Below are 12,739 nucleotides of genomic sequence, written 5' to 3' on the forward strand. Positions count from 1 at the left end.
AATACTGATGCCTAAGCCCCATCCCAAACCAACTGAATAAGAATTCTGAGAGCTAACACAAGGAATCCACATTTTCAAAAGGTCCCAGATGGATGTGTAATACTCACCAAGTTTGGGTAAAGGACTTAGTCTGTACGTAAGTTTTTGTTGACGTAAACTAAATTAAAATCAGGGATAATATAAATATTCACTTAAATTATCTGTTATTTATGTTAAGTTCTAAACCCAAACATCCCTGTCATTCCAGGTTTTTTGTGCATGAACTTACCAATCGCCAGTTGATCCATGGCCCTTTTAACATAAGCAACATTCTACTTTGCGTTTGTCGTCTTTTCCCTTACCTTCCCATACTGGAGATGCTTGCATATTTGTAGTTGAAAAGAATATTTACGCAAACAAGCATAAGGGGAATCTGTATTTCACACTTAGAAATGCCAAATCTTAGGTATTTATAAAAATCTCACTCTGTTAACTCCCTTTTTAGGTATTCCCTGTTCAGAAAACATGCATCGTTGGTCCATAATCTAATCTAATTAAAATTTCCCTGCTAAAAGCAAATATGGGTCTATAAACTTTAATACGAAATCCTTAGGACCAGATAGATAGATATGCTTTGTGGTTCAGAACTGTTTGGTTTTAAGAAAGGTAAAATAGCCCATGTGCCCTGAATTATGTAACATCCCTAGAGCAGGGTCCGAAACAGCACTTTGTAATCATACACGTGAATATTCACACTGAGAGGGGATGATTGAAGACTGTAAATAGCCTCTTGTCAGTTCAGGCCAGATTTTCACAGCAAGTTTATGAATGAACTTTGTTTATATTGATGTTAAGAGCTGTTTGAATCTCAGGATTTCAGATAAGGGATTTGTGGACCTGTATTTATTATACTTCTTGGAACATGGCAATAAATAAGACACCTATTTTCTAATGGGGTATAGAAGCAAATTAAAAGGTACTTGCCATAAAATATGTTCATGGCTATAATGGGGAAAATACAAAGTGCTATGGAAGTACATCATAGGGGGAGTGTGGGGGACTTAGTGGAGAAGATGTGGGAATTGGTTGAGTTTTTCCATCCAGAGTGAACAGCAGGTGCAGAGACTTGGAATAAACTCAGCATGGCTCATTGGAGGAAATGAAAGTTATTCAGTCTGACTAGAATTGATGTAATATGGGGATGGCAGGAGTGGTGAGCAGAATTTTCTAATTGTGCTATTCTATCAAGCCTTGTGAGAGATTCTGGACTTTATCCTGAGGGCATTGATGAGCCATTGTAGAGTTTTGAATAGACATGGCTTCTAGAAAGATCCAGGCTGCAGTGTGGAATGGATTATTGGGGAGTAAGACCAGAGATTGTTAAAGTAATCTATAGATAGAAAATCGTTGTGGCTTATACTGAGGAACTGGCAGTGAGTGGGATACAAGTAGTCAGATTCTGGTGCTTTTTATTGGAGATAAGGACAATAGGATTTGGTGATTGGATATTCAGGGAAGGGGAACACGGAAGAGATGTTAAGAATGATGCCCAGAATTCCAGCTTGACAAACTGAGCAGGTAGTAGTGCCATGTACTGAGAAGGGAAACACAGGAGGAAGAACGTGGACAGGGAATTTGAGTCTTTGTGACACCCAAATAGAGATGTCCAGTAGAGTGGTGATCTATTTGTCTGGAAATATTTTGGAATCAGTTGAATGAAAATAGCTGGAACTTGGAGCCATTAGAGTGGGTTTGATCGTCCAGGGAAGGCATACGGTGTGAGAAGATAGCCTGACGTGGGAACTTTGAGGACCATCACTTTTGAAGAGAGGAAGGAGGACTCACAAATAAGAATAAGAAGAGGTAGAAAGAAAATAAGAGAGGAACCCAAGAAAGGAGGAAATGGTTATGGTTTCAGAACTATTCCTTAGCTTTAAACCAGAAAAGGGGGCAGAAGCCAAATAGGCATGGGTTGAGGACTGGGAAGACGAGAAAGTAGAGGGAATGAGTTTAGGCGTCTTTCAAGAAGCTTGGCTGAGGAAGAAAGGCAAGTCATAAAAGAATTCTTATTTCTCAGTTTTCGTCATTCATCTAATGATGAGGATTGCAGACTAGGCAGTTCCCGAGACTCCCCAGGCCATAGAAGGTGTTTCTCTTCCTTATGCCCAGTAGGATTGGAAAGTCATAGTCACTGTTTAACCATTTTAATACTTAAATCCAGTTATACTAACTCAGTAGATTTTTGGTTCTGATTAAATAATACTCTGAATGCTAAGTAAAAGTGATCTTCTGATCATAAAAGTTGTAGAAAAATATTTCATTATGAAGCCCTTCCGTCCCAGTTCTTTCCTCTCATATAATTCTTCCCCTCTCTTCCTGCTTCTCCCTTCTTTATTGTAGGTGTGGCAGAGAAGACACAGCTTCTGAAATTGAGTGTACCTGCTACCTTTATGCTTGTGTCTTTAGATGAAGGTCCAGGTCCTCCAATCAAGTATCAGTATGCTGAATTAGGCAAATTATACTCAGTAGTATCACAGCTAATCCGATGCTGCAATGTCTCGTCAAGAATGCAGTCTTCAATCAACGGTAAAGTCAAATACTCCATTCTTTACATTGGTTTTAAAGTACTGCTGGCCATATATAGTACCTGATTCAAAGTAATTCCAAAGATATTTAAAAATAAAACAAGAGTCTGAAAGTCCATGCTTTGGAATATTTTATAATATTTTGAGTCCTATACCTTTTTCTCATATTTGAAGGGAGTCTTTCTGTCTACTTGCTACTGAGGTTGGTACCTTGTTTATGAAGTAGTTTAAGAATTAACTTTTATATAAAGAAAACGCCAGTGTTGGCATTTCAGTTTTACATTTTATCATCTTGATATATGTGATCATTATAATGCTTAATATTACTTTCTTTGTTGTACTCAGGAAACTTGATTTAAAATATTATTTTCATAAAACAAAAAATTCATAAGCTGTTTTCTGTGGTGAAAGCTGAGTATCATTGTGGAGAAGCCGATTAGTTTTTCATTGATGACAAATCTGTATTCTAGGTAATCCTCCTCTTCCCAATCCTTTCGGTGATCCTAATTTATCACAACCTATAATGCCAATTCAGCAGAATGTGGCAGACATTTTATTTGTGAGGACAAGTTATGTGAAGAAAATCATTGAGGACTGCAGTAACTCAGAGGAAACCGTCAAATTGCTTCGTTTTTGCTGCTGGGAGAATCCTCAGTTCTCATCTACTGTCCTCAGTGAACTTCTCTGGCAGGTTAAAGGAAAATATACATTCATATGTCTCTATAATTTGATTTGTTGTTCCTTTATTTTATTTTTTTAAATAGTTTTTTTTAAGTATAATTGACTTTACAATTATATTAGTTTTAGGTATGCAACATAGTGATTTGATATTTTTATACATTACACATTACAAAAGGATCACCACTGTTGCTGCTTTAAATAAGTTCTTCACCATGTCTTACCTGTTTTTAGGTTGCATATTCCTATACCTATGAACTCCGGCCCTATTTGGATCTGCTTTTGCAGATCTTACTGATTGAGGACTCCTGGCAGACTCACAGGTAGATACCCTTTTTTGTTCCTTGCCCAGCTTTTAGAGTAACTGAAATTACCAGTCGGCACATATTTTTTTTTTTAACCTCTTGAATATCTAATAAATGTTTTATCTTAAACAGAACATGAATAAAAAGGTTCCCCCTTGCTCACAGTTTTATTTCATTTTTTACTTTTTGCTCTCATTGCCCAAGTTGCATACTTAATATACTAACCTTTTTCTTTCAATTGTTGTTGTGTTTTTTGTTTGGGGGGATTTTTTTGTAAATGTTTCAATTTCATTAATGATACTCTAGGGTTATTTTAGGATTAGATTACGTTAGTTTTAGAATTACATGAGATAACATTTGGTTATCTAAAAATAGTGCCTTCAGTAAGTACAGTCAGTTCCCATTATTCATGGTAGTTATGGTCTGAAAGTCACTGTGAACACTGAATGAGCAAATACTAAATCATTGCTCCTGGGGGAAAAACAGGGTTAGGTTCTGGCCAGTCTCTGGTTTTTTTTTTCAACCAATCAATACATAACCTTTTTTTAATGTGTGTTTCTGTTTAAAGACACCTTATTTAATATATTGCTGACTTATTAACGTTGAATTCACAATTAATCGGGTCTGAACAAAGCTTATCTGACACATATTTTCTCTGCAAAGCACATCACAGCCTTCTTGGGCTTAGGAACATTAGACAGCACTTCAGCACTACACATTTGAGGCCCTTTCTAAACAGTGAGATCAACACAAAGCACAAAAATGTGAAAAGCTGTCACTGAAATAGATGGGAAAAAGGATACTTGTTTACAGTATGAGCTAAAACAAGGCCGAATATCACTTTGTTCCACTTCAGATGGGAACGTGTGTTGGGCAACTCAGATGTTTTTGCTACTCTGCACGTGACTGCAATTGCAAAGAATTGATTTTTGCCATTACAGATAAAGTTTAGCAAGTAGGCAAAACTGCAGATATGGAATCCGTGAATAAATGAGCATGAACCGTAACTAGTTTTTCGGTATACATACGAGAGGTTTAGGAGTTAGCAATTTTTTATTTATTTTTATTTTATTATTTAATTTTTAAATTTTATTTTTAATATTTATTAATTTAGGGCTAAGGTTATTCAGCTTAGCGGTCCCTTAAGCTTTCTCCAAAATTCCTCTTTTTACGTAAAAGCTTAATACATTATCCTTAATCCCAAGAGCAATACAGATGATGATGAACTATGGAATTAGTTGGCAACTTTGCCAGATTTTATAACTTCCCTCCCTACATGGACAATAGTGTAAGAGTTTATGTTGAGAAACAATTGAGAATCTATATAACAGACTGCCTCCTGTCTGTCAGTGTAATAATTAAAACAGAAACCTGGGACTTCCCTGGCAGTCCAGTGGTTAAGACTCTTTGCTTCCATTACAGGGGACAAGGGTTCAGTCCTTGGTCAGGGAACTAAGATCCCACATGCTGCACGGCACGGCCACACAAAAAATAAATAAATGCATACATACATACATACCTACATAGTTTTATAACAACAAAATGCTTAAAGAGAAATTAAAATCTTGAGTCTTAGTGGGGATTGCAAATGCCAGAATTCATGAGATAATATTTTCAAATTATTCACCAGAATTACCATCATAGATTTCCAACAGTTGAATTAATATTGTAAAAATAGCATTAAACCAGAAATCAATTTTCATTAAACACAAAATTTAGTAGTTCTAAAACTATAGCTGCTTATTTTTAATACTACCAGTACTCTTCTCAATATGATCAAAGGATCTGAAACTTAAGAGTTGGTTGAAATGGAATCTAACTTTTCATTGTTTTCTTTTGAAAATAGTGTAAGCATTTATAGCTTTAAGCCAATTAGCCACATCTTAGTTCTCTTGTTTCATTAGAGCAAGTAATAATGCTAAAGGCATGTGTGCTGGATTAAACATGGGAATTTGACTTTTGTGTAATGATAAGATTGTTGTTGAGTCCCTGGCACCAAGCTTGAAAATAATTTTCTCATAGTGGGCTTTTTAGGTCATTTAGTAAGCAGTGTGTATTTATGGAGCATCTCCCGTGGGCCTGGCACCGTTAAGCATTGGGGAACAAGGGAGGGAAAGGTAATATTGATAAAAGTGGCATTTGAAAGCACTTGATTCATTATCACTTGACAAAACTGAAGGTAAAAACAGAATATACACTGCAGTGTTTCAGATTAAATAGCAGGAAGCCTGTACATGGTTGATTGTGTGGTCTGAAATGATTAAACTTTGCAAAATTACAAAGTCATGATTTCCAAACAAAACAGATTTTATAAATGCATGTAATACAAAAAAACAAAACAAACTTGAATTTTGATTTGGAACATTCTATTAAGTAAAATATAAGGTATACAAAAGGTTTTTTAGGTATTGTTTCTTTATTGAGGTAAAATTCACTTACCATAAAATTCACTATTTTAACCATTTTAAAGCATACAATTCAGTGGCTTTTAGTACATTCACAATGTTGTGCAACCATTACCACTGTCTTATTTCAGAATATTTTCATCGCTCCAAAAGGAAAATCCAAACCCAATTAAGCAGTCACTCCCTAGTCCTCCCATCCCCCAGCCGCTGACAACCACTAATCTGCTTTCTATCTCTATGAATTTGTCCGTAGGCAAAATATCCAGGACTTGCCTGGACATCTCTTATGAATGGAATCATACAATGTGTTCTTTTGTATCTGGCTTCTTTCACTTGGCATAATGTTTTCACATTCATCCATGTTAGAGTACATATCTGTACTTCATTGCTTTTTATGGCTGAATAATATTCCATTGTATGGGTACATTACATTTTGTATATTCGTTCATCTGTTGGTAGATATTTGGGTTGTTTCCACCTTTTGGTGGATAATACTGTTGTGAACATTCATGTACAAGTTTTGTATTTCTTTTTAAACACCTGTTTTCAATTCTCTTGGATATATAGCTTAGAGTAGTAGAATTGCAGGCAGGTAAATTTTTAAATATTTTTTGAAAAATTGTAAAATATTCATAACAAAATTTACCATTTTAACCATTTTTAAGTGTACAATTTGGTGGAATTAAGTACATTCACAATATTGTGTTAACCATCACCACTATCCATCTCCAGAACTTTTTCATCATCCCAAACTGAAACTCTGTACCCATTATTCTTGCTTTCTCTGATTTTTGCCTATTCTCTAAATACCTCATATAACTGGAATCATATGATATTTGTTATTTTGGATTGGTAATAAATTGGTAGTAGGCGGCCATATGACCTTGGGTTGCAAGCCTTTTAACCTCTCTGTTTTTCTTATCTGTGTTCAAGGGTTTAAGAAGAGGACTTACTGTCTAGCATTAGATTACATGACTACATCAAAGACATTTATTGAATGGCACATAGTAGGCACTCAGTAATGTTAGCTGCTATTTGATTTTAGAAGTTTTTATTTATCTGGTTCTCTTTCAGAATTCATAATGCACTTAAAGGAATCCCAGATGACCGAGATGGGCTCTTTGACACAATCCAGCGCTCTAAGAATCACTATCAAAAAAGAGCATACCAGTGTATAAAATGTATGGTAGCTCTCTTTAGCAATTGTCCTGTTGCTTACCAGATTCTGCAGGTGAGGGTCTCTCTCCCTTTCTCTCTCTCTCTCTCCCTCCCTCTCTCACTCGCTCTCTCGCTCTCTCTCTCTCTCTCTCTCTCTCTCTCTATATATATATATATATATATGTGTATATATATACACACACACATATAATTTTGTAGAAATCTGAATCAGAATTAAGGATTGTTTTAAAAGAGAATTGTGAAAATTTGGAGTTGTCGTTTAAAGTTACCTTTGAAAAGCATTCCAAAACCTTTTACATATATAGTTTTATTTTCTTTTGAAGGGCAATGGAGATCTTAAAAGAAAGTGGACCTGGGCAGTGGAATGGCTTGGAGATGAACTTGAAAGACGACCATACACTGGCAATCCTCAATACACTTACAACAATTGGTCTCCTCCGGTGCAAAGCAATGAAACATCAAATGGTTATTTCTTGGAGAGATCACATAGTGCTAGGATGACACTTGCAAAAGCTTGTGAACTCTGTCCAGAGGAGGTAAAAAAAGCCACCAGTGTGCAGCAGATAGAAATGGAAGAAAGCAAAGTAATTCTTTACTTTATAGGCCAGTGTTTATGTATTAATGGGGAAAAAATTATGTTGAAGTTTTGTTTATATGTGGTCTTAATGAGGGAGCCTTCTTTTAGAGAAATATTTGTGAAATTGCCTGAATCTAGTATTTCTAAGAGAACCCAAATCAGGTTCCTTTCAGTTACTTTATCTGTAGTAAAAGAAAAGTTGTTAGTGGGTCAGTTTTAGATTTTAAAGATTTTATTTCAAATAGAAAAAAATTAAAAATAAACTTGAATTTGGCTACATAATTCTTTATCTTTAAATATTTAAAATCAGGAGCCAGATGACCAAGATGCCCCAGATGAGCATGAGTCTCCTCCACCTGAAGATGCCCCATTATACCCCCATTCACCTGGATCTCAGTATCAGCAGGTATATTGGGCTTGGTTCATGTTTTTATTCCCTAGAACCAATCTTTATGCTTTATTTAAAGGATGGCTAAGTTTTTTGTTGTGACTGTAAACTAATAGAGGGATTATCTAGACTAGCTTTGGGGGCATGATCAAAAGAGGAATGGTTAGCATGGGGTCACAATGTGGCTTGTTTGAGCTTGCCCCTGTGGTGTTTTCCTGGTCAGATATGTGCCCCTCTTGTACTAGTAGATGACGTTCGTAAAACTGTGATTATTCACGTCAATATAAAATGATAATCAATATTTAGTATAATGGATTAAGACGACATTTCCTGTTAGGCTAAGTGTGCGAGTGGATTTTGAAGGCACTAAGATATGGCAGTGAAGGGAGAAGTGTTTGCTTATTACTTAGCATAACCAAGACTTCAATGACAGTAAAAATTGTTGGAAAAAAATCAGGGATTTGACAGATTTCCATGAGTTTTTCTGTGAAATCAATAACTAAATAAATTTAGATGAAGAAACGTTCTAAATGAGAGCGTCTCTTTCTAAACCCCAGATGTGACTAATTCAGATCTTTTGAGGCAGTGGTCCTTAAACTTGCACAAACATGGGAATCCCCTGGTGAGCTGTTGCAGCAGAGTGCTAGGCCCCACCCCAGCATTTCTCATTCAGTACATTTCTGACGAGTTCCCAGCTGCTGCTGCTGCTACTGGTCTAGGAACCATGCTTTCGGAACCATTATTTAAGCATTCTGTCTTATATTTCAGGGTGGAAATAGAAGCATGCTGACTAGAAATGTTGAATATGACTGGAGAATGCATATTCAACATACTAATTTTCGTAATAGAAATTACAGAAAGTTAAAGCCTATAATCTTCTTGGCTTGACTGGTGGGAATGTAGAGAAAAATGAGAGTTCAGTGGTTTAAAACATTAAGGACCCAAATCCACAAGAAGAGTTACTTTCCTCGGCCCTGAGAAAACTCATATTAATCATGCCTGGTTAATCCATTATTTTCAGTGTTGTTTTGTTTTCATTAACATCATCCTGTGTTCAGGTTTGTTGCTCATGCAGACCTCATATGATCATTCAATCAGATTTCTCATATGGGAGTTTCAGGGTGCTCAGAAGAGTGAGGATAGATGTGTTCCAGCTCACAGATCCCTTTTCATGAATTTTTTCTCTTTCTTTCTTTTTTTTTTTTTTTTTTTTTTGCGCTACGCGGGCCTCTCACTGTTGTGGCCTCTCCCGTTGCGGAGCACAGCCTCCGGACGCGCAGGCTCAGCGGCCATGGCTCACGGGCCCAGCCGCTCCGCGGCATGTGGGATCTTTCCGGACTGGGGCACGAACCCGCGTCCCCTGCATCGGCAGGCGGACTGTCTGTCAACCACTGCGCCACCGGGGAAGCCCCCCTTTTCATGAATATTTTTTACCACAAACAATAATGGGCTGTGTTATCCCTTATTTGTCAGACTTGAATCTAAATAATTTTTGGCACTTAAAATCACTTTGGCCAAAGAATTAAACAGACCTACACTGCTTTTATTTGGGGCTTTGGGGTTTGAATTTAGGCTACCTTTTAAATTTAGGCTACCTTTTCTCTTTCAAACCACTTTTTTTTTTCTTTTCCATCATTAGCCCAAGTATATTTACTCTTTTTAAGTCCTAGGAATAAAAGAAATGTTTACATTTCCACAAACTTCAGCCTGTGATCTTTAAAGTTGAAGTTTAATATATGAAAAGTTTTAACATGCAGATCTCTTCTCCCCTCCCAGAATAACCATGTGCATGGACAGCCGTATACAGGCCCAGCGGCACATCACATGAACAACCCTCAGAGAACTGGCCAACGAGCACAAGAAAATTATGAAGGCAGTGAAGAAGTATCCCCACCTCAGACGAAGGATCAGTGAAATGCACATGATTAACTGGTTCCATCAAGACTGTGCACCCAGGCCTTACAGTCCAACCTTTTTCTTTGTCTGGCTAATATTTAAAACTAGAAAAACTATTCCTAATCAACATGGAGTGGAAAGTTTATTCACTGTCTTACCTGCAGAAATTTGCTGTCAATATATAACCCGCCTGCAGTGGAAAGTGTATAGTGTTTTGTAATAAATGGCCTGATGCTAACGTGTAAATGGCAAAGGTGTATATAGTATATTAATGTTTGACTGTTAATTCTTAAGCAAGAAACTTTTTTCTTGATGAGACTCAACAGATCTACAAAACCTACAAAAGTTACTTCCTTGTTATACCCATTGCACTCTGCAACCAGTGTTGCCTGCCTTAACGGCAGTTGGATCAACTCCTTTACAAAAACAAAAAATAAACCAACAGCAACAAACCAGAGCCCATCCATTTCAACCACACCAATAGTTTCATGTTAATTCTTTGCCACTGGAGTCAGTTTTATTATGAGCAGTGAAAGGCTGGTAACCTTTAAATTATTTGGTTGATGTGGAAAATTTGGTGATGTAACATTGTTTCTAGATCTTTTTCATTGCCTTTTTATTCTGAGGTTAGGTTAATCACTTTGAAGCTATAGTTACGCTGTAACATGTAGCATGGCTTCACACCAGGTTAGTGTAGCCAATGAGGAAAAAATTACCATAATGACAGCAGTTGTCCCAGTGCGACAGCTGTATTGCTCAGAGCTTTTCTTGCACCTAGAATATAAAATACAAAACAAGGAGAGAAATGTGATAAACAGGTGGTTTTCAGTTATACATATGTTGCTTACATCTAATGTTTGACAGTTCAACCTCTGGGTGGGATAAGGAAACTTAAGTATCAGTAATGGGAATTTTAAAAGATTTAAAACAAATATGCAAAAATTTGCTATGCCAGGATGCTTGGAGCATAATAGAAGACTGTATTTGGTGTGCTTGTTCTGTTTCTTTGGTAGAGCTTATTAGGAGAACCTTTTAAAACTTTCCTTCTGCTGGATCCCAGTGAAGTGGAAGTCATCAGAATCCTACAATACTTGGAGTACCACTGCACCAAGATGTCTGGCTGAGCTTCTGCTCAGTCACAGTTTTACTTGAAAGCAAGAATTGTCCTAGCTCCTTTTCCATTATTCCAAAAATTTTAACATTTGAAGCAGGGTCTAATTAAAAAGGAAACTGGTTAGTTAATATAATTGAGGTATAATTTCAGAATAAGCATTTAATTAAAGATAAGGAACTCATCAGTTAATACTGTATTTAAAAGAGAATTGGTCACTTGAATGTGTGTAATTTTTTGGAACCTGTCTAAAAACCAAATACCCCTGCAAACAGATACAGTCCACCCTATTCTATTTAAATATTTTGCTGTTTTATTTTATAGAAATTATTTTGCTGAATTCACAAGTAGACTTTGATTTAAGAAGAACTTTTTGTCCTGTGGTGTGTTTTGGTTTTTTGGTTAATTTTTTGTCTTTTTTTGTTTGTTTTTTAAGGACTGCATATTAAAAATAATTCAGGGGCTTCCGTGGTGGTGCAGTGGTTGGGAGTCCGCCTGCCGATGCAGGGGACACAGGTTCGTGCCCCGGTCCGGGAAAATCCCACATGCCGCAGAGCGGCTGGTCCCGTGAGCCATGGCCGCTGAACCTGCACGTCCGGAGCCTGTGCTCCACGACTGGAGAGGCCACGACAGTGAGAGGCCCGAGTATCGCAAAAAAAAAAATAATAATAATAATTCTGTGCATAGCATGCCTAGGCATGACACTGAATTCAGGAGTTCAGTCACACTGAGTTTTTGTGCACAGAAAGATTTGACCTGGGCTTCCCTGGTGGCGCAGTAGTTGAGAGTCCGCCTGCCGATGCAGGGGACACGGGTTCGTACCCTGGTCCGGGAAGATCCCACATGCCGCGGAGCGGCTGGGCCCGTGAGCCATGGCCGCCGAGCCTGCGCGTCCGGAGGCTGTGCTCCGCAGTGGGAGAGGCCACAACAGTGAGAGGCCTGCGTACCGCAAAAAAAAAAAAAAAAAAAAAAAAAGATTTGACCTTTGGCCCTTTACTAAAAGATTTAGAGAAAAACAGGATTGTTGACACTGTAAAAGTTTCCTAACATAATCAATCTTGTACTTTTTGTATGTTTTTTATATACATGTATATTTAATGAGCACAAGCTTGGTTGTATTTTTTACAATTCAGTTAATAGGCAAATGTTTTGTCAAAAAGGCTATAGTTGGAATTGAACAAAGCAGAAACAAAATTGAGAATTGTGTTATTTTGTGATTAAAAGGGGCAGGTATTTAAGATAAAGCTTTGGGTATCTTATTTGCAGTACTCTGTAGTCAATCTGTGCTTCTAGGTTTTCTGTAATATTAGGAAATTTTGACACCACATAGATCCTGTTTTTACCTTAAGTATATTACATCTGAGTTTGTTAAGTGTGAGCCAGAGTCATACACACTGTCTGCAGTTCCAGTTGGTAATTTTAATTTAGAAGTTCCTCATTCCAAGCCTCCTTAACAATGAGCAGAATAGGCTAAATTTATTTGGACAAGTTGCTATCATTAAATACACCATCTAACCATCTGAGATGATTTTTGTGTTTCCTGGTCCTTAACAAAAAAGTATGTAATATACTTAATTTTAAAACGAATGACTTTCTAGACATGAAAAACCTGACATTTTAAAAGGCTGTGAATTTT

The 12,739-nt window shown here is 36.9% G+C and overlaps 1 protein-coding gene across 4 annotated transcripts in view; it reads left to right on the forward strand.

The window, feature by feature from the left end:
* Positions 1–10,329, forward strand: part of USP9X (ubiquitin specific peptidase 9 X-linked) — a gene marked incomplete at its 5' end in the record, with an annotated part of 93,711 nt that extends 83,382 nt beyond the window's left edge. For 2 of the 4 annotated variants that reach the window (XM_079727685.1, XM_079727684.1), the window contains 7 exons: positions 2,380–2,565; positions 3,035–3,255; positions 3,477–3,565; positions 7,027–7,183; positions 7,455–7,715; positions 8,019–8,114; positions 9,873–10,329. In XM_079727685.1, coding sequence (XP_079583811.1) covers positions 2,380–2,565; positions 3,035–3,255; positions 3,477–3,565; positions 7,027–7,183; positions 7,455–7,715; positions 8,019–8,114; positions 9,873–10,010 — 1,148 coding nt within the window. In that variant the 3' untranslated portion in view covers positions 10,011–10,329. The remainder of the gene's footprint in view (positions 1–2,379; positions 2,566–3,034; positions 3,256–3,476; positions 3,566–7,026; positions 7,184–7,454; positions 7,716–8,018; positions 8,115–9,872) is intronic. The other 2 variants (XM_079727687.1, XM_079727686.1) reach the window with 1 other exon arrangement.
* Between the last annotated feature and the right edge of the window lie 2,410 nt (positions 10,330–12,739).

Source organism: Hyperoodon ampullatus, assembly GCF_949752795.1.
Source record: "Hyperoodon ampullatus genome assembly, chromosome: X".
Lineage (NCBI taxonomy): Eukaryota > Metazoa > Chordata > Mammalia > Artiodactyla > Ziphiidae > Hyperoodon > Hyperoodon ampullatus.